The sequence below is a fragment of the Adiantum capillus-veneris genome, chromosome 26 (assembly GCF_014529385.1).
Source record: "Adiantum capillus-veneris isolate H3 chromosome 26, ASM1452938v2, whole genome shotgun sequence".
In the NCBI taxonomy this organism is placed as follows: domain Eukaryota; kingdom Viridiplantae; phylum Streptophyta; class Polypodiopsida; order Polypodiales; family Pteridaceae; genus Adiantum; species Adiantum capillus-veneris.
The window spans coordinates 34,661,104-34,681,648 of NC_140956.1; the positions used below are offsets into that span (position 1 = coordinate 34,661,104).

The 20,545-nt window shown below is 44.9% G+C and overlaps 1 protein-coding gene across 1 annotated transcript; it reads left to right on the forward strand.

Annotated features, from left to right (window-relative positions):
- Positions 1-4,826: 4,826 nt before the first annotated feature.
- Positions 4,827-12,949, forward strand: LOC147423239 (uncharacterized). The gene is made up of 3 exons (XM_086501462.1): positions 4,827-6,344; positions 6,390-6,476; positions 10,945-12,949. Exons 1-3 carry the CDS (start codon positions 5,176-5,178, stop codon positions 12,251-12,253), a joined length of 2,565 nt encoding a protein of 854 aa, XP_086357588.1. The 5' UTR covers positions 4,827-5,175; the 3' UTR covers positions 12,254-12,949.
- Positions 12,950-20,545: the final 7,596 nt, after the last annotated feature.

Genomic DNA, 20,545 nt, shown 5'->3' on the forward strand with positions numbered 1-20,545 from the left:
TGCTATGCTGTTGGCCAAGATATTGGATCCACAGGTTCCTATTAACCTTTGTCAAATTCTCTCGCACAATGTACTCCAGCAAACTGCCAAGCTCAAATCTCAAACTGTTTTCAAAGCTTGGTATGTTTGGCAATTCCTGTATTGGGCTACTGCTACAGATGTTAATGAGAAGGTAAAGAAGGCTTGGAGTGAGAAGCCAATTTTTGAGCCGAAGAACATTGAGTTGTCCTCAGACAATGAAGAAACGGAAAGTCAAACTATTTCAATAGACCTAAAAAGGAAAGCAACTGCAGAACAGGCTGGCAATTCAAAGAAGCCAAAGACTACACTGACAAAGAGCAGTGAGTTTTTGAAGCAGATAGAAAGCCAGGTCAAGACAATAAACACTGAGGAAGCTGTAGTGTGCCAGACAGAGTAGCAATCTGCTCAGAAGACTGTGCCTAACCAGTCAGTAGCAAACAGTGCAGTTGCTACTGGTTCTGGAAAGGATCAGGCCCAGCCAGCTACTTTTGAGAAGATAGCAGACCAGTCAGGGACAAGGGCAAGATTCAACTGGACAAAGGGAAAGGTCCAAATTCCTCGACTCTGCCAGGTGGAGTTCCTACTCCAAATACTGGAAACATTCTGCAACTGGTAAAACGAGACAAGTTGCAGCAAATGCAGCCTAAACAATTGAAAGGACATCTTCTGCTAAGCAAAGCTAATTATACAACTTTACCCTACATAACTCCAGTGGCAATATATGAGCCTACTGATTCTGATCCAACCACAGTCAAAGACAGATGTTCAGTCCTCATACAGTCTTCTTGGAATACCATTGTCAGTTGTATGGGACAACTGATGGAGGCTGCTGGATCAGAAGATGAAGTCAAAAAACTTAAAGCTGACTTGATGGAGGCACAAGATCAAATTGAAGCACGGGAAGAGCAGAACATACAACACAAGGTACTGGAAGCTCATTCAGAAAAGACTAATGAGTTGAAATAATGATCATCAAGAATCAACGAAATGAAGCACTCAGAGCTGCAAAGCGAGCTGAAACAATGCTCAGGATGAAGCGGGCGGAATTCAAAAACCTGTTAATGCGCCATACAGCTCTGAAGGCCTCTCTGACTGAAAGATACATCTATAGCAGCTTGTCTAAAATTTTAAATCCATATGGCAATGCTATTTTCAATCTAGAGAATTTAAAGTCCTTGATGGAAAGTATGCAGAGTGATTTGCAGGACAAGGTGACTGAGTATAATAATGCTCTGATGAATCAAGCTATATTAGATTATATTGAGCAGAAGACTTCTCCGGATGAGGAAGAAGAAGACTAGGAAGATGAAGCTGATCAGGAGGAGGATGATCATGAAGCAGGGCATACAAAGGATGATGATGATGCCCCACCACCATCTCCACCTCCAGGACCTGGTTCTGGTGGGACAGGGCCAAATGAAGAAGGCTAGTCACAGCCAGGTCAGAATGAGGGCCAGCAAGAAGGACAGGAGGAAGGACACCAGTCGGGTAATCAGCAGACTGAAGAGCAGCAGTCCAGTCAGACTGGGAATCAACCAGCAAATCAGTCCCAACTCAGCAAGGATGCTAAAGGGAAAATGAAGGTGCAGGATGAGGGACCAGTTGTTGATCATCAACATTCACTGCAGCTCATTACCCTGAATAGGCAATTGAGACATCAACAGGCCTCCATAACCAGATAGTATCTGGAGGATGATGATCTCTTGACTGATTTGGAAAGATTTCAAAGGCTATATGTTGGAGCCAGGGAAATGGTAGAACATTGGAAATCAGCAGCTTTCCATGATAAAGAAGCTTGTTGTTTACCTGCGCATCCCAGTACAGTCCAGCTGCTGGAACGAGTTCCTGAATGGATACTCAATGCTGATGAGAGAGTGAAAAACCTGCACTTGCAAAGGCAGTCTACTGCAGATTGTCGCTCCCTTGCCCTGGAACTCGAACTTCTGCTGGGTAACAAACCAACTTACCGATGTATGAAGGATGTTAGGGTACAACTCAAGGAAGTTTTGGTGCAAATGAAAACTGCTAGAGGTGTTTTGGATCAGAGAGTCAAAGACATTCTTGAGGACCAGACAGCCACTAGCAAAGGACCTCAGACAAGAATGTCAGTCGGAGCATAGGCAACTGCTCTCCGGACATTGTTCCAGCTAGTGAGAATCACTAGAAAGATGATGCAGCAAGAGAACCAGGCTGTTCTCAATTTCTTAGAATTTGTGCCTGATTCTCCAGTTCTCTAGTATGTTGTTCCAGCAAGAGAAATAGAGCTGCCAAGATTCTTTCCAGCGTTGTATCCTCAACATCCAGAACCAGTTGATCGCCTCACATACTTCAAAATCACTGATGAGCTTCAGGATTGGTATGAGCGATCAACTGTGGAATGGAAGACTTGGCATACGTTGTTCAATGATGCTCTCCAGATCAATGATATTCAGGCACTAAAAGAGGAGATGCATAGGATCCAGCTGTGTATGGGCCAGTGGAAGATTCAAGTCAGAGGACTGACCAGGATTACTAATCAGTTGCTACAACTTACGATTGAATCTTCTAAATTGCCTGAAAAATACATTGTAGCAAAGCCGGGTCTAGCACCACACTACAGGGAGATGGCTGAGATTCTTTTCGAAGCTCGAGTCAAAACTAATCAGCCTCTTCCAGAAGGATGGATCCATACTGCTTCGCATTGTCATAAGCTGGCGAGAACCAGACTTAGCAAAGGCAGGCGTACACTCTATGATCCTGACACCAAAACCTATCATTCCCTCACGCCTTATGAAGTAGAGATGACCACCGACCGACGGGATCAGCTTGAGCAGGAGGCCATTTACCGACTGATTCAGAAGGAGAATGCTGGTACTGGGACTTCTCAGGCACCGTCCATGTCAAAGGGCAAACGGAAGATGGTCCAATGGAAGGATACTGCGTAGTTCTATTTCAGAATTCAATGGCGAATTTTCTCCTCAACAGGCAGGTGGAGATGACATCTCTACCTTGGCCTGATAACAGCTTCACCTTGGCCTTTTCAGCTGCCTCTCGTAATCCTTGGCCTTTTCAGCTGCCTACTCGCAATTTTTGTATGGCCATTCTGTCAGTGGTCAAGCCGGATTCCCAACATCAGAACCAGACGATGGATTTTTCAGTCTCACATCAGAATCAGAGAGGGGAATTTTTCAGAAATTTTGGACTCTTGCCAAAATTCAAGAAAGAAGGGAAGGATGTAGACAGCTGCATAGTTCACTATGTGGGAACGTCTTCTTAGAAGATGGACATCGAATTACTTAGTAATTACTATGGTAATTACTACAGTAAACCCGATGTGTATAAATAGGGCCCATTACATTGTAATCGGGTTGGCAATTATTATCATTTGGGTTAGCGCCTTGATTATACTTGTACTTGAGAGTCATTGGCAGTATTGTCGGTTGTACTTTCTCTCTGTAAATCATATTCGCTGTAATCTTGATCTGTAATCCCAATCATGGAATATATTTCAGTTATACTTACTTCTCGTCCAATCTTCTGAATCTGAACCTTATTTCCAGTACATAATTTTGATTCTTATTTCAGTATCCACATTCCAATCTAGTCTCTGATTCCTGTCCAGTCTGCTGTTTGAAATCTTCCTACACTAATAGCTGAAATCTTCCAACACCGGAATTAGCTCTCTCTCTCTCTCTCTCTCTCTCTCTCTCTCTCTCTCTCTCTCTCTCTCTCCACTTGATTTTCTTGATTATAAATTTCTCCAAAAGCAATGAATATAACGTTGCCAAGTGACACATTTGTTAAGCGAGCATTGAAATAAATGCTTACTGACTTGCAACTTGCAAGATTTGTTTGTGGGTCCCCTCTTAGTTTTGAAAACTTTATAGGGATTGCAACACATTGTAGGCCCCATTAAGATTGTGGTCGCACAACACAAGTTATCAATAATATATAACTATGCAAAAGTAATTGATAACGATGACCGCATGACCACTTCCTAAGTCGTAAGAATCCTCTAAGGGCTAGGTTGCCTGCAGACTACGCTCCCGCAAACTTGCATAGCAAGCTGATTACTGACTAGTGGCCTTGACGCCATGATGGCAGTCAAAATGCAGGTCAAACGCTCCAAAAACAAAGCATGAAATGGGTGCAGCGTTAAGAGCCGGGCGACTCCCATGCTTTACTTGCGAACAACAACCCAGGCACGTCTTTCAATAGTATTTGTGAGCATTTAACTCTGAAATGATAGCAAGTGCCGGTGAAGGCTACTGGGCAAAACGCAAGAGAGAGTCTACACTCGACCTAGCCCTAATCAAGTGTGACCACGACACTTTCATAACCAGTTATTTTTTCAAACTTTTACACTATTGTTCCATATTTTGGGGTGGAATTTCTCCTTTTGCGCTTGCCTTCATCCCGCATTTTTGAAATCGAAATCGAAAACGGCATGATATTTAGCTGATACACATTTTTCCCGAACACTGCCTTGGAGCCATTGAGCGGGCTGCAGGTCTCGTATGGGGTTCGAATTTTTTGCGTATGAACTTTTCAAGCGGTCCTTGAGTAAACGTAAACTCTCCATAGCAATGATAGCATAGTCATACGAATTTCAAATTTGCAAGGTCTCAAAGCGAAATGACTCATCATCTCTCTCTCTCTCTCTCTCTCTCTCTCTCTCTCGTGCTCGTTGAACTCGTTCCACTTGGTCGGATCACAGTGTGCGACCCGTCACTAGGGCGCTGATACGCAAGATCATACGTATTTTAGGTAAATTTCCTCGTGGCCTTCCAGGCTTCCAGCCTCCAGGCTTTCCTCTTTGACCGAACGGTGTATGCTGAAGTCAGCAGTGCACACTCCATGAAATCAGCATTCAGCAGAGCAGAGCACTGTTGGAACTTGGGGCGGTAAAGCGGAGCCGGCTGCTGATGATTGGGCAGGCGCAGCAGCAATTCCCGATTCCCGAATCCGATTCTCAAGTCTTTTCGCCTTTGTGTCCGAATGGCCGTCCCTCCTACACGGCGCTACAGGTACACTGGTACAGGCACTACAGGGCCGCAGCATCCTCCACGTGGAGCGATATGAAAGGATACGGAAAATCAAAGCTTGGGTCAATTTTTATGATATCGGGAAAATATAATTATAACCCCCTGCGTGGTTACTGTGTCAGTCAGCGCCATGATGACTTCCCCTGCCATCCATAGCTGGCTCCCCTGCAACCCCGTCGGCTCTGGCTCCTCTGCTCTCGTCTCCCTCGCTCTCTCCCTGCCCCTCGGCCTCCCCTTCGCCCTTATATCCCCTCTCTCCCCCTCCTCATCTCCCTCCCTCCTCCTCCTCCTCCTCCTCCTCCCCCTTTCCTCCCCTTTCATCATCCGCTGCTTCGGCGCCGACCTTGGCGCCGCCAATTACCGCACCCCCCGCCATCTCTTCCTGGAATTAATGGATGGCGGCAGCCTCTCTAGCCTCCTCAAACGCTCTGGAGGTCACCTCGAAGAGCCGCTTGTTCGCCGCTACACCCGCTCCATCGTACAGGGCCTCGAGTACTTGCATCTCAATGGGATTGTGCACTGTGACATCAAGGCACAGAACATCCTGATCGGTTCCTCCGGAGTCAAGATCGCTGACTTCGGGGCTGCCAAGCGAATAGGCTCAGATCATGAAGAAGGATCAGCCAGCGAATCAGAGTTGAAGGGCACTCCCTTATGGATGGCCCCAGAGGTAGTTCAAGGTGTTGAGCAAAGGTTTCCATCAGAGATATGGTCTCTTGGATGCACTGTGGTGGAATTGTTGCTAGGATGCCCACCTTGGGGTCACATGTCTGACATCGCCGCAGCACTCTACAAGCTCGGATGCTCAGAGGAAGACCCACCTTTACCGGAAGATACCTCTGATGGTGATTTTGTACTCCATTGCTTGCAAAGAGATCCCAAGGCTAGATGGACTGCATCAGAGCTTCTACAACATCCATTTCTCTCAGACATCGGAGCTGAGGACGACATCAAGCATGAGCAATTATCTCCCCGAAGCACCCTCGACTTCTTTCAGAGTGAAGCAAGCGATTTCGAGGATACAAGCGACTCCAGCAGTTTGTGCTTCCTGCAATATTCCGCGGAGGCTGAACGTCCGCGAGAAGTCACACCGACTTCAACCGTCCCATCAATGAAGAGGCCTTTCCTAGATGAATTCGACTGTGAGGAGCGTGAATGGATCACAGTGAAAAGGGCTGCAAGATTGCAGAGACAGAGAAAAACAATGCCTTTTATGAAGTCCGGGTATGTGCATGTGAGAAAGGGTTGTAATGTGAACTTAGACTCAGCGGAGTTTCTGAAAAACAGGAAAGCAGTGGGGTGATGAAGAACTAAGATGCTAGTGTCTTAATCATGACTGGGCAGGAGGGCTCAAGTCGTAAAACGCTGTGTGGGGGCTTTCATGCGCGAGCTGTCGGCATCGGTGGAGATGGATGTGGACAAACAATTCCAGTTTTGACTTTGCAATTGCCTGTACAAATTTGTGCATATGCAATGGGGCAGCACCCAAGCGAAGCATTCCTCACGAAGGCTGATCAGCTAAAAGGGCTATATATATGTATAATAATACCCTTTGAGCAAGAATTCCAATCCTCTAGTCCTGAGCTCGATTTTGTTTGCGTTGAGGGGGTCAGGCAAGAGCGATTCTAGTTTTGTACACACAACGGATTTTCCATTTGCAAATGCAATACAGTTTTGAACCCATTTCTTTTCCTGGTTTTTTTTTTTTTTTTTCCCGTTCTGGTAGCCGTCTTCAATTTATCGCGCAAACTCTTTCAGGAGTAACTAGTAGTAATAAGTATGTGACCCGCGCTTTGCCGCAGCAGAGACGAAGTTACACCTCAAAAAACGTAGTCCTCAATTATGGCAACTTCTTTCCACTTCATTCCACAATGACATGTAAATGCATGTGAGGCTCTTTGATACATATATCGTGGGTTAATCATTGCTCTTGTTACTTAATTGATGGCAAGCCTCAGCACAATCTAACACAGGGTCTTAATGAAGCCCGGCCGGTGGGATTGACGACAGAGCTTGTTGCACAAAAATCTCGAGACGAAAGAACGGTTTTAAAAAAGTCGACGCCACAGATAACAACCCGACATTTGAACCAACCACTTTACGGATGGAATCTTGAAGAGCTAGCCACACAAACACGTGTGGGTAGTTCCGTTCTTTTAAAAAGTCGACGCCACGGATAACAACCCAAGATTTGAACCCACCACCTCACGGATGGAAGCTTCAAGAGCTAGCCACACGAGCACGTGTGGGTAGTTGAAACCTATGTGAATGCCCTTTATAATAAAGCTAGCTTATGTCTACTCCCTCCTCATTGCCTTTGTTTACTTTTCAACATCAGACGTTCGCGCACGCATTTGGTTTTGTGCTGGCACTTCCCCATCGTCGATCCCACTGCCTTAGCTTCATTTAAGACCCCCGTGTTAGATAGTGCTGAGGGATGGGAAGGAGTAACAACTCATAAGCTGTAATGAAACCAAGTGAAAATCTATCATTTGGATTAGTACTGTGTCTCCTTTTCAGCGGCAAGGTCCAACAACCATGAGGTGTAACTACTCTCCACATGCTCGTTGATCGACCAAGAGAAAGACATCCTTTGTGGCTTCGATGGTAGATATCCGCTTTTCCATGCCAAGCTCCAATACGCTCTCCCCAATTAGAGCGCATTCGCATGGTAGAGTTTAACTCTACCAGTTGAGCTCAACAACAAGCTTGAATGAAGCTTTTGCTTTCTAATTTGGCCAAAATTGGCAAAGTTGCCTCAACGAAGCCATTCTCTCTCACTACTGCTACATGACAACCTCTCTCTCCTCGAACTGCAGTTGTTCGTGGGCATTGAGGTGGAAATCCGACGTGTACTTCAACTATGTCTTCCTCCTATGTGGAACATATTTTAGGGAATGGCCATTTGCTTCAAATGGGAGAACAAGAAAAGAAGAATTTGTAACAGTGTAAGAGTAGGCCAAGAGACTTCAAGATAAAAAAGAAACTTCTTGAATGGGGTGTATGTGCGCTCTCTATCTCACACACACAAATGCCATGAGAGCCGTGTGCCATCAGAGGGCACCATTCTCTCTCTTCGTGTGTGTGTGTGTGTGTGTGTGTGTGTGTGTGGAGCTCCCCAACATGGTGACACGTGGGAGCCTCAAGCACTCAAGCGTTTCTCAAGCTATTCAATCACTTTTTGTGATTGTGTGTGCACATCACACTTGACATAATCTCACTGTGCATGTGATCATCCTTGTTAGCTTATCGTGTAATACCCTAGGCCTTCAAGGTGCAAGCCAAGGTGCTCAAATTTGTAGAGAGGCCCTCACTTTGCATCCAACAAAAACAACCTAAAGCTTTTGCGTCCCACCCATGTTGAATATACCCATTCTTAGAACTGCACCACACTTGGTTATATACATTCTAACCAACATGTTCCCGACGTATTTGTCTCTCAGCTAACCCCTCTAGTGGTTTCAACAGGGTTTCAGTCATGCCCACTTCTTGTCTGACGCCATCTCTGATGCCAGCTCATCATGAATTTGTTTACCTATGTCATCCTCTTGCAGAATGACAACTTTCAAGATGGAAGCACATGTAAAAACTTCTTGTGCTTGCAAAAGCACAATAGAATTGGCGTACATGTTGACCAAAGCTCCATAGGCAAGAAGTCATTTCCAACCACGCTTATCATACACTTCCTCTACATGTTTCACTTGTCTAGCCAAGGCTCCATAGGCAAGAAATCATTTCCAACAACCTCATATCTCAAATGTATCTTACTACATATGTCTTAGAAGAATATTGCTCACTAAAAACAACCCAGACCTTCCTCCCCTTATGGCTGAATTTTGGGACTGCCAAGAGACTCTCTATGGCTAGAAATCAACACTGCATCCAAGCCAATCCGAGTGCATTAGAATTGTCATAATGTGCCAATTTACCTACAACCTTTATGTGGTAGCATGGAGCAGACTACTTTTACATGTGACAGTGAAGCCCAAAGTCCTTTTTCTAGCCATGTTAGACATAACCTGCAACGAGTGAGGTCCAAGAGACAACACCTTGATTGAAAATTGATGCAGGCAGGGAGTCCATGATACATTGCTGAATATCAACACGTACCTTCCTACAAACAAACCAATGCCGAGCTTGACTTCTTCTTGCAAGAGGCCTAGGTATAGCTCATCTAGCAAGCCTGAATGCTAGATGAACGCCCCCCCCCCCCCCCCCCCCTGCCCAATGTATGATGTATCCTTCGTGGATGGGAGAGATAGGTCCAAATTATAGTCCTGCATTTTTGGACCCACCAAATACCGAATAGATGGGTTACACTCACGCCTCAGAAGGTAGGCTTGAATCTTGTTGCACAATTTGGGAGGTAGATTAGGTGGTGGTCATGCGAGGCTTAATTATCAGTAACTCATGCAAATAATTCAGCTCGCAATGTGGTCACGTATATCGTATTGAGCCAGCTCAGTACTACCAAGCATACCCTTTTGCAACTATGCCGATTTTGCCATAGTTGCACTAGGGGGCGACTTTGAAAGGAATCAACATTCTCTCTTTAGATCCTCTCTCTTCTCTACCTGCTAGCGAAGGTAATACCTCCATGTAGCTTTTGTTGAGTGCCACATGCAGGTAATCATTGATAATTGGGCTCGCACGAGACTGTGACCATGGCTCACTTACACTCATTCGCTGCGTAGGAGGCTTAGTAGCCTCAATTACTCAAACGGATACCGAGTCCTCGCGTGACCGTAGCCTTACTCAGCCACAAATTCTGAACCCATCTGATGAGAATGCATCGTCAATTGTTCGTTTTTCAATATGTTGAGGCAATGTGAATGGAAGGAGGGAACATTTTGTGGACTCTAGAGACTCTATGCCATATGTAGAGTCCGAATGTACTCACATGGAGCTACGGCTCACAATTGGTTGCCAGTATTTCACGTTCCCATGAGGAGTTTCCAAGTAAAGGCGCATCTTGTTAGCAATCGGTTGTGGAGCTGCTCCAAGGCGAGGAGGTGGAGCGAGCATGAAACTGGAGTAAACGAAGGAGATTTTGGCACAACCTTTTATTTTACAGAAAAGCAAAGGTCTTAATGCTCATGCTATTCTGCCCTCTAGTGGCCTTCACGTGAACATATAGAAGCTTCGTTGTTGGTTGCACACTTGTTCTGTGTGAATTGGCTCTTAGTATGCCATTCTTGTCTACCACGGCACATCATGTTTATTAGCAGGTTGAGCTCGCATGCATGAACCCACCTGCATTGCAAAAGGCGGGGGTAGAAGACAGGATTTCCAACTCTACCAAAATCGATAGAGTTGGGGAATGGAGGCATGTTTTGGTGATGTGAGGGGGATGGGGGTTGAACGATGCTAGCGCGGATGCACCCTTAGGGCGATAGTGGACTCTCCCAAGAATGAATATAGGTTCCAACTTCAAAGTGCAACTTCCAGCAGCCCCACGGCCATGGGCTATCAAAACGTGAATGAAAACAACATTTCAAAACGCAGGTTTCAAAATTCAATTTCAAGGTTTCAAGCCTTTTTCTCCTCTCTCTCTCTCTCTCTCTCTCTCTCTCTCTCAATCAACTCAAAGTCTCAACAGTTCAATCAATCTTGAACCGCACGATGTACACGAGGTGAAATCAACCCTGAAATCAGCAGAGCGGCAGACCCCTCAATGTTGCACAGACGAGCCGGGCCAGCCGGCTGATAATTGGGCCACGCAGGGGCAGCGCCGCAGAGGCGATTCCTGATTCCTGAATCGCTTCAAAGTGTCCGGCCGTGAGCCGTTATCTGCCTGCACGTGGCGTGATACCAATACATAAGAAAAATCGAATTAACAAGGTACAATCATGGAAATATAGTTTGAGAAAATTGGATAAAAGATATAGTATTTTTACAGAGATCTAAACGTGGATGGTAGTCTCCCGACGGCTGCAGCCTCCTCTATATATACTAAGCGTCCAGCGCTGCTCTCGGCAAAGGCCGTTCAGCCTTCCTCAAAACGCACTTCATCTTTACCAGAAAGAACCAGAATGAAGATCCACAGGTGGCTCCCCTGCTGCCTCCTTGGCTCTGGCTCCTCTGCTCGTGTCTCTCTCGCCCTCTCCCTGCCCCTAGGCCTTCCCTTCGCCCTCAAAACCCCCCTCTCCCCCTCCTCTTCCCCTTCCCTCCTGCAGGAGCTCCTCCTCCTCCTTCCCCTCTCCTCCCCCTTCATCCTCCGCTGCTTCGGTGCTGACTTCGCCCCCGCCAACCCCTCCACCCCCCGCCATCTCTTCCTTGAATTCATGGACGGAGGCAGCCTCGCTAACCTCCTCAAACGCTCCGGAGGTCGCCTCAAAGAGTCACTGGTTCGCTGCTACGCCCGCTCAATTGTGCAAGGCCTTGAGTACTTGCATCTCAATGGGATTGTGCACTGTGACATCAAGGCCCAGAATATCTTGATTGGGTCTTCCGGTGTCAAGATTGCTGACTTGGGGGCCGCCAAGCGTGTAGGCTCCGATCGCGAGGGAGGATCAGACAGCAAATCAGAGTTGAAGGGCACTCCCTTATGGATGGCCCCAGAGGTAATTCAAGGTGTTGAGCAAGGGTTTGCATCAGATATATGGTCTCTTGGGTGCACCCTTGTGGAATTGTTCCAAGGGTGCCCACCGTGGGGTCACATCTCTGACATCGGTGCAGCACTCTTCAAGCTTGGATGCTCAGAAGAAGATCCACCTTTGCCAGAAGCAATCTCCGAGGATGCTAGGGATTTCTTACTTCATTGCTTGCAGAGAGATCCCAAGGCAAGATGGACAGCTTCAGAGCTTCTACAGCACCCGTTTCTCTGCGACATCATAGCAGGGGATGAGGCTAAGCATGAGGAGTTATCTCCACGGAGCACCCTCTACTTCTTACAGTACGAAGCGAGTGATTCCGAGCATGCATCGGATTCCAGCTCTTTGTCAGGTTTCTGTTTGCAATCGATGGCTAAACCGCAGCCACTCGCAACAGCAACTGCTTCTAGGGTCCCACCCATGAAGAGGCGATTTAGAGATGCATTCAACTCGAATGAGCAGGAATGGATCACTGTGAAGAGGGCTGCAATCAGCTGTAGCAGAGAGATGGAAGAAATGCCTTTTATGAAGTCTGGGGATGTGCATGTCAGAAGGGGTAGAGATGTGAGCTTAGAAGCAGCAGAGTTTCTGAGAAACAGGAAAGTTGTGGGGTGAGAGGAAAAATGTGAGATGTCAATGGCATGGAGACTTGTCGGAACGACTGAGCAAATTGCGAACCTGAGTGTGGGCATCCAGGAAGCGTCGAGGGAGCTTTCGGGGACACGATGGATGTGACCAAACAATTGGCCACAATAATTTGAGTTTATTGTGGCATCCCCAATTTTGCTTTGGGATTGCCTGTGCAAATTTCAAAGTTGGGGCTTTCAGAATGGCAGTACCAAGCTCTGTGCTGGCTCATGCAGGCCATAGGCCATATTCTCTTATTTGCTTCAGGATTAAAGTCACTCAGCTTAGCTATTCATGACCTCCATTTAATTGGTCAAACAAGTGCAAGTTTTGCACACACAGGCTGATTCTTCAGAGTCCCAAATAATGAAAAATAGTTTTTAGACTACAATCCCTTTTGCGTTTTGAAACTGGAGTGATTGGTGTAGAGTGACCGAATTGGTGTATGTGACCTTGCGAGTTCAAACCGTGGCAAACGTTTCCAAGAGCTGGTGAAAGATTATTAGCGTGTAAATTTTCTTATATCACAATATTTATGACTAACTACAATTGGGCCTTTCGGAAAAGTGCTCGAGTTTACTTTTGTACCCGAATTTTACGTTCTTCCACCCTCATATGCACGTTAAACTCAATGAAAACATCTACATTCCACAAGTGCCTTGCGCAGGGAGCAGTGCCATCCCCCGGGTTGTGGGTTCAATGCTCTGTGGTGGGAGGCTGGGCCAAGGGGGGTTAAGTAAACTCAGGAACCCCAATTTATATTTTTCCCAAGTTTACTTTTCCCAAGATCTATGATGCTCAATCATTCCACTGTAGATCGCAAAAGGAAAAATTCTTTTGCCTTCCATTGCTAGACGTCTAAACCAAGCCTAAGTTGTTAAACTAGGTTAATATGTGTGGACAAACTCTCGAGTCACGAGTGTTGTTGTTTCTAGGGTTGTTGGGTGAGCTTATCTGAAGAATGCAAGCCTAAGTTGTTAAACTAGGTCGGTAAGTGTGAACAAACTCTCGAGTCACGAGTGTTGTTTCTAGGGTTGTTGGGTGAGCAAATGCAGAATTCATGACTGTGCATGCACAAGCGTGAGCCTCTTATGATTGCAAAATTCTTGTGTAAAATTGAGGGTGGACTCTCGAGTGCCACCAGTGGAAATGTGCGTGCAATCACAAGCAAAAATTTGGTATGGAAGTTTATGACTAGCTACAATCAGGCTTCTCAAGAAAAGTGCCCACATAAATTGCAGCATACAAAAGGAGTTTCCATCTATTTTCTATACAGAAAATTCGGACCTGGGTAGGATTTTCCTAGGTTGCCATTCCTTTGACTTTTCTCGATACCTAGAGAATTGGTTTCTCCAGGTACCAAACTCCAATGCAAAGGGCGGAAATTCTCTCTCTCTCTCTCTCTCTCTCTCTCTCTCTCTCTCCAACTTTTCTTGACCTCTCTCTACCCTATCCCGTACTTGCCCTAGCTTTCTATGAGCGCTTCGTTCTTGCTGCAATGGCGTTCTTGTAATTAATGCAGCATTGTGTGTTGCATTGCCGCCAGACGCTCTTCCTCCCTCGCAAAGTACGTACGTCCTCAACTGCCGCGCGTTGTGTTTTCCTTAGCTCGAACGTCATCGTGCTTCATCTGCTGGGCGCGGGACTGTAGAAGCGGGTCAGTGCACGTGGCGCCTAGCTCTTCGACTACATTTTGCTTCAGTACGTCGGGCGCGCTCTATCAGCCAAGGCTTGTGCAGCTGGCATACTTTCTCCTCATCGAGGCTGCAGTTCGATCGTGCACTTCCAATTAATTATAAGGTTGGTGTAGATATCTGTTGTATATAGTGCTATTTGAGGCATTTGGAGAGAGAGAGAGAGAGAGAGAGAGAGAGATGAAATGAAATGTTATATTAGACGTCTTCTAAAGGCCAAAATGAGCCGTGAGACCAAATTGATATAATCCTAATGGATTTAATACAATGTTTGGGTATAAAATAATATAAAGTAAAATGAAAGCTAAAATGAACATGAGTGTCGAAGGATGTCCCACTTCGGCCGCTGCCCCATCAGTCTTGGAAGAGCATCCTCAACATTCGTTTTTGTAAATAGTTGTATTGAATGTCTCTCATGTTGTGCTAGCTAGATAGTTTTGAGTCTCTAGCTGAGCTCCATCAATGTCATGGTGGCTCTTGTAGATGTAAACGTCTAGCTCTTCCAAGCTCAATGGCTTTGTTAGTCAATACACCTTTGGTATAGGTGGATTTGAAGTTAGAGAGTGTAATATTTAATGGCCTAGTAACTTGTGTGTAGTGGAAAATAGCATGAACATAGTGAGCATTCCATTAGAATAGATTCCTAATGAGATTAACAAGAGTGCTTGGGTGGAGAGAGCAACAAAAAGCATAACACCTAGTTAGATAGCATGAAAATACTTCAAAAGAGAGAGAAATTAAGCAATTGACAACAGTTGAGGACCGGATTTGCATGGAGCCGGTCCCCCCTCCAAAAGGCTTTGTATTATGGTTTCTCCCATCAAGAGAGACATTTTACAATTTCTTGTGTTCCTTCAATACTAGCTAGTGCAATGAAGATGGAAACTTCATGCACTAAGAAAAACACTTATCAAACACAACATCAAAATCCTCACGGTCTCAGACCCAAGACCTCACACACCTTCGAAGATGGTGAGAGCTAGCGGGGTATGAGAGTAGATTGAGAGGAACAAGGAGTATTCTTACGAGAAAGATGTACATCTCCTCACATAATCACTCATATTAGCATAGCTTAGCTTAGTAATTAGCATGGTAGAGGAGATAAACATGCATTGAAGCTTGGCTCTTGGTTGGATTTGCATCACAAAGCCAAGAGTTGTTGGTGTAGGCCTTCCTTCTCACAAGCTTGGAGTAGGTGATAAGCTTTCCGTTCATGCTTGAGAAGGAGAGAGAGTCTTCTTTACTTCACACATGAGATTGTCTGAGTGTGTAGGTGATAATGCCTTCCAAAAATCAGCCCCCTCTCTCTCTTGGTCGACCCCTCTTGCTTTTTGCTCTTCCTAGCATCCTATTGGACCTCCCCACGCTTAGCCAATGGTCAATAAGCACCATAAGTGATAGCCTTCTGACATGTGTCCCCCTTTCCCCTTTGGTGAGAGCTTTAGGTAATTATTTAGTTCAACTAAACTCTCATTGGACCCCTTTGCCTCCTGGCCAATAGGAATCAGGCAAACCATTCGGCTCCTGAAACTGTCCACTAGTCTTCTAGAGAGCTTAATTCTTATTGGTTCTTTTATTAAGTGTTTTTAAGTTAATTAAATTGGATTTACTCTAGCCTAATTCTCATTGGTCCACCTCCAAGGCCATCCAATAGGAATTGGGTATACCTTGTGGGCATCTAGGCTAGAGATCTGACATGTGTCCCTCATTCCCTTTGTGTAAAGGGAGCTTGTGTGTGTGTGTGTGTGTGTGTGTGTGTGTGTGTGTGTGAGTTTTTCTCTCATCCCCTACTTGCAAAGCTCGCCCCCTCCTATGTAGGGATTGACAAAGACTTTTGGAACACACACAAAGCATCCAATTCCCCCCAAGTTTGACCTTTCGACACAACCTTTGAATTTTGGAACCTTAGCATTTTGGAAGTCTTAATGGGCTGAACCTTAGGGTCTTTTAAGCCCATTGTTGCACATGGATCTTTTACAGATGGCCCCCCCTTTGGATCCTTACTGTGACCGGTCTGCTAGCTTAACCAATATTCTAGCTTTTTCTCCCTTGGTACTTCCCTATATTAAATGATCAGTTTAACATGAGAAAATCATTTAGGAGAATTAGATATTGATTATTATGACATTACCTCTCTCTTGAAATCATGGTCGTCCTCGACTATGGAGTAGAGAAGATGAAGCATATTAATTAGTCCTTTTCTTAGCAGGTAGAGGATCCCTATACTACCCTACGACATCATTCCACAACGTATGACTAGTCCATTTGGCGCTTGAGAGCCTGAGGCTGCCGCAAGCATGTCTGCACATTAGTCCTATCATCTTCGATAGTAGAGTGACAAGCTCTACTTGGTGTTGGGGAGACTTCGTCTCCACAAACTTGATCTAAGCATGCATACTACTTCATTTTTGTGCACAATAAAAAAAAAGAGAGTCTTATAAGACTAAAACTTTGTTCATTTTTAACATTTGTACATTTTCTTACTCTAAGGTTTAGGTTATCCTTTAATTGTATGCCTCGCATCCATCTAGCATCTTCAAAAGGATAATTCTTAAACTTAATAAGATATCGTCGGATAGTCTTACTGCCTCTTAGTACCTTGTCTTCACGTCGGAGAATGGACTCGGGCTACAACACCTCTTCTTGGTCCTCGATCTCCGGTGGGTCTTCAATAGTTGATTCTGGAGGTGACTCTCCTTTGTAAGGCTTTAGTAGGCTCACATGGAAAGCATTGTGTATGAGCCAATGGTTGGTCAACTTGAGTTGATACGCCATCTCATTGATTGGCCTAAGAATCTGGAAGGGACAATAGTACCTTTTTTGCTAACTTAGCATAGTACTTTTGGTGTCCCTTAGGATTTTTGCCCGTCGTGTGCCTTAATCGAGCCTTGGGAAATTTGAGTAAGACCCAATCATTTTCTTTAAAGGCTTGGGCTCTTCTGTGCTTGTCAGCAGCAACCTTTTGCCTTTGCTGTGAGATAGAGATAGCATCCTTAATCTTTTGGAAAGATTCTTGTAGGTCTCGGCTATACTCATCTGCAGCGAAGATCTTCCCATGTACCTTAAGTAGCAAGGGACTTTTTGATCTTCCTTCTATTACCTCAAAAGGTGCTTTTCCCGTGGAAGTATGTACAGTGTTATTGTAAGCATACTCCACTAAGGGTAAGTACTTCTCCCATTGGGATCTTTGATCTACTTCTGTCACATAGGCTTTTAGTAGATTGAGAATTGTTAGGTTAGCTATTTCACTTTGGCCATCCGTTTGGGGTGATAGGCCGAAGAGAAGTTTAGCCTTGTTCCTAAATTCTCAAAGAGATCCTTCCAGAAATTACTGGTCATTCTAGGATCTCTATCCGACACTATGGACATTGGCAAGCCATGGTACTTGAAGATTTGAGAAATGAAGAAGGTTGCCATTTGATGGGCTTTGATAGTCTTTTTGATAGGTATAAAATGAGCTTGTTTATTGAATCTGTCTACTATCGTCCATATTATCGTATTCCCATGGATAGACTTAGGCAATCCAAAGATAAAATCCATGGATATGCTCTCCCATGGTGAATTAGGGATTGGCAAAGGTTGAAGCAATCCAAGTTGCTTTCCTCTATCAAACTTCTTCTTTTGGCATACCACACATTTAGAAACATACTCTTGTATGTTTGCTTTCATGGTAGGCCAATAGAAATATGTTTCAATCCCCTTTAGGGTACACTGAATCCCTCTATGTCCTGCATAAGGAGGAGCCTCGAGATTCATACATTACTTTCTCACGTAGTGAGTTAGTAATGCATAGTCTATTGCCATAGAGAAGATAACCATCTTGTAAAGTAAATGGTTCCTCTTTCTTCCCTAGTGCAAGGGCTGAAATCACATCTCTAAAATCAGGATCAATAGCATACTCATCTATCATAAAAGATATATCATTGTGAGTTGTTATGGAAACCGTATTCACTCTCGGCCATCTTGAGAGTGCATCAGCTACTTGATTATGCTTGCCAGCAATGTGAGCAATATGAAAATGAAATTGCAAAAGAAAATTTGACCACCTCATTTGTTTGTCGGAGAGCTTGGTCTTCGTCATGAAGTACTTAAGACTTTGGTGATCCGTTCGCAGAATGAAAGGAGTCCCCAATAAATAGTGCTTCCTGTTGGGGTATAAAGCCCAATGTGGTCGCCCAAGTAAGTGGGCGGGCCGCCAGGTATGTACACATATTCTTTTGTAAAAACCTAATAAGAACTCACTATGCTCTACACATTACAGTAGAGCGAGTTCACCATATCGTCGTGCTATTATTCTCGCACTCTCTCTCGCGTCGCACTTCCGCTCGTACTCCTTCAACTGGTACCAGAGCTCAGATCGAGGCTCGGGGCAGCATTTGCAGGTAGCCAGAGTCACCTGCTCAGATTGGAGTGAGATTCGACAGGCGAAGACACGGCCCAAATTCCTGAGGGAAAGCCCGAAGGGCTTGGTGTTCCAATAATTTCATTCTGAGATCATCTCGGCCACCGTTCAACTTCGACAAAGTTTTGCGCAGGCCATTTTCGACTACGTGGTCTTGGCGGATGCAGATCCGACTCTGCAAATTTGGGGTTTTCGGCCTATGACTGCAGGTGCTGAGGATATCGGCATTCCCAGAGTGTTGATTTGTGGCTGTCTACACATCGAAGGACGGCTCATAGTTCTTGGAGGCATGTCACATACGACACGGGTGCATCTACACACAGACTGTAGGCGACATCCACTAGTTCATCAGGTAGCTTGTGTTTGCTGCTTGATATTCCAGATTTCATCCTGACATTGCAGGTACTTCCACATGGCATGTATTGTCAGAGATGATGTATGTCTATTGAGGGTTTGCTGGCTGTGAGTCACGCAGCAAACAATCGCCGCATTAGTTACAACATACAGTGGGAAATTTGTGGATGTATGACTTTGTGGGAAGTTTATGTATTGTCAGATTTACTCCAGCCTTTGTTGAGGGTCAAGTGAGGTTTTATTGAGCTGGGGGATTCTCGAATGTTGATATCCTTTCGGTGATACAGGTCTTGGAGCGATCCCTCAAGCACCCTTAGATAGGCAGCTAGGATGTATTGACTGTGAGTTAGACAGTTGGGATTGCATCTTTGCTTTACTGTCGTTGAGGCATTGTCGCAGTCTATGCTTACAGGACAGTGACAGGATAGTGAGAGACAGTACATGTGCAGGACAGGTTTACCCACAGCTTACAGTGTTAGAGAGATAGTGGTTTTTTGAGCTGTTTTTGGTCTGTTTTTGAGTACACCAGAGCCATTTTACAAAGGAGACTCTGCCGAAATTTCTGCAAAATCTGAAGCTTTCTTGGTTCATTTGACAGGTTGATATTGGTTCAGAGGTTAGTTTACAGGGGAAACTCTGCAGAATTTTTCCCAGGAAAGTAAACTATTGTGAAGCGTAGCTATGGCTGGATCACACGACACTGCTCTTTACAATATCAAGAAACTGGATGGAGCCAATTTCCCATTGTGGAAGAAGCAGATTTGGCACGTGTTGGTACAAAAGAAGCAGATAAAACCTATAAAGCTCAAGGGGATAAAACCAGAAGATATGGACGAAGATGAATGGAGCGAAATGGATGAATTGGCACTTTCTACCATTATGCTGACTTTGGCAGAAAGCGTTTACTTCAATGTAGCAGACGAGATGTCGGCTTATCAAGCATGGTTAAACTTGAGTGATCTTTATGAGAAGCAGAGTGCAGCTTCACAGGTATACTGGCTTAAGAAGCTTGTTGACTTGAAGATGAAAGAAGGGACACCTATGTCCAATCATCCGAATGAATTCAACACAATCTATAGTCAGTTGTCAGCTCAAGGTGTCAAGTTTGATGAACCTGTTAGAGCTATGTTCCTGTTGATCACATTGCCGGAAAGTTGGGACACTTTTTGCACAGCTTTGAGTAATTCTGCACCTCCAGATGGTTTGAACATAGCAGGTGTAGAAGGAAGTCTGCTTACTGAAGAAACCAATAGAAAGACAATGGACAAAGGCAAAGGAACAACCTTAGTTGTCAGGGGAAGGACCAAAGAAAAGTACAAAGGTGGAAAGAGGAATCAGTCTCGTAGCAAGTCCCGCAGTGCTAAAGGCAAGAGTGACATAGAATGCTACCATTGTGGCAAGAAGGGTCACATGAAAAGAGACTGCAGAGAATGGAAAGCATAAAAAGGCAAAGAGAAAGCTGAAGACCATGGTGAGAAGAACAAGTCCTTAGTGAAGATTCAAGAAATAATTGTGACAAACACTGTGCAGAGGATGACAGTCTAGTGAAGATTCAAGAAATAATTGTGACAAACACTGTGCAGAGGATGACAGTCTAGTGTCAGGAGACATCTACTTCTTGAAGAATACAATGGACTCAGCTCTTCTTACAGCATCTGATGGAAATGCACTGAGTGACTAGATTATAGACTCAGGGGCATCACTTCATGTGTCTCCAAACAAGGAGTGGTTTACCTCTTATGTGACCACTAAAGATCATGTTCGGCTAGGCAATGGGCAGACATGTGAGATCTTAGGTGTTGGAGATGTTCAATTGAAGTTTCAGAATGG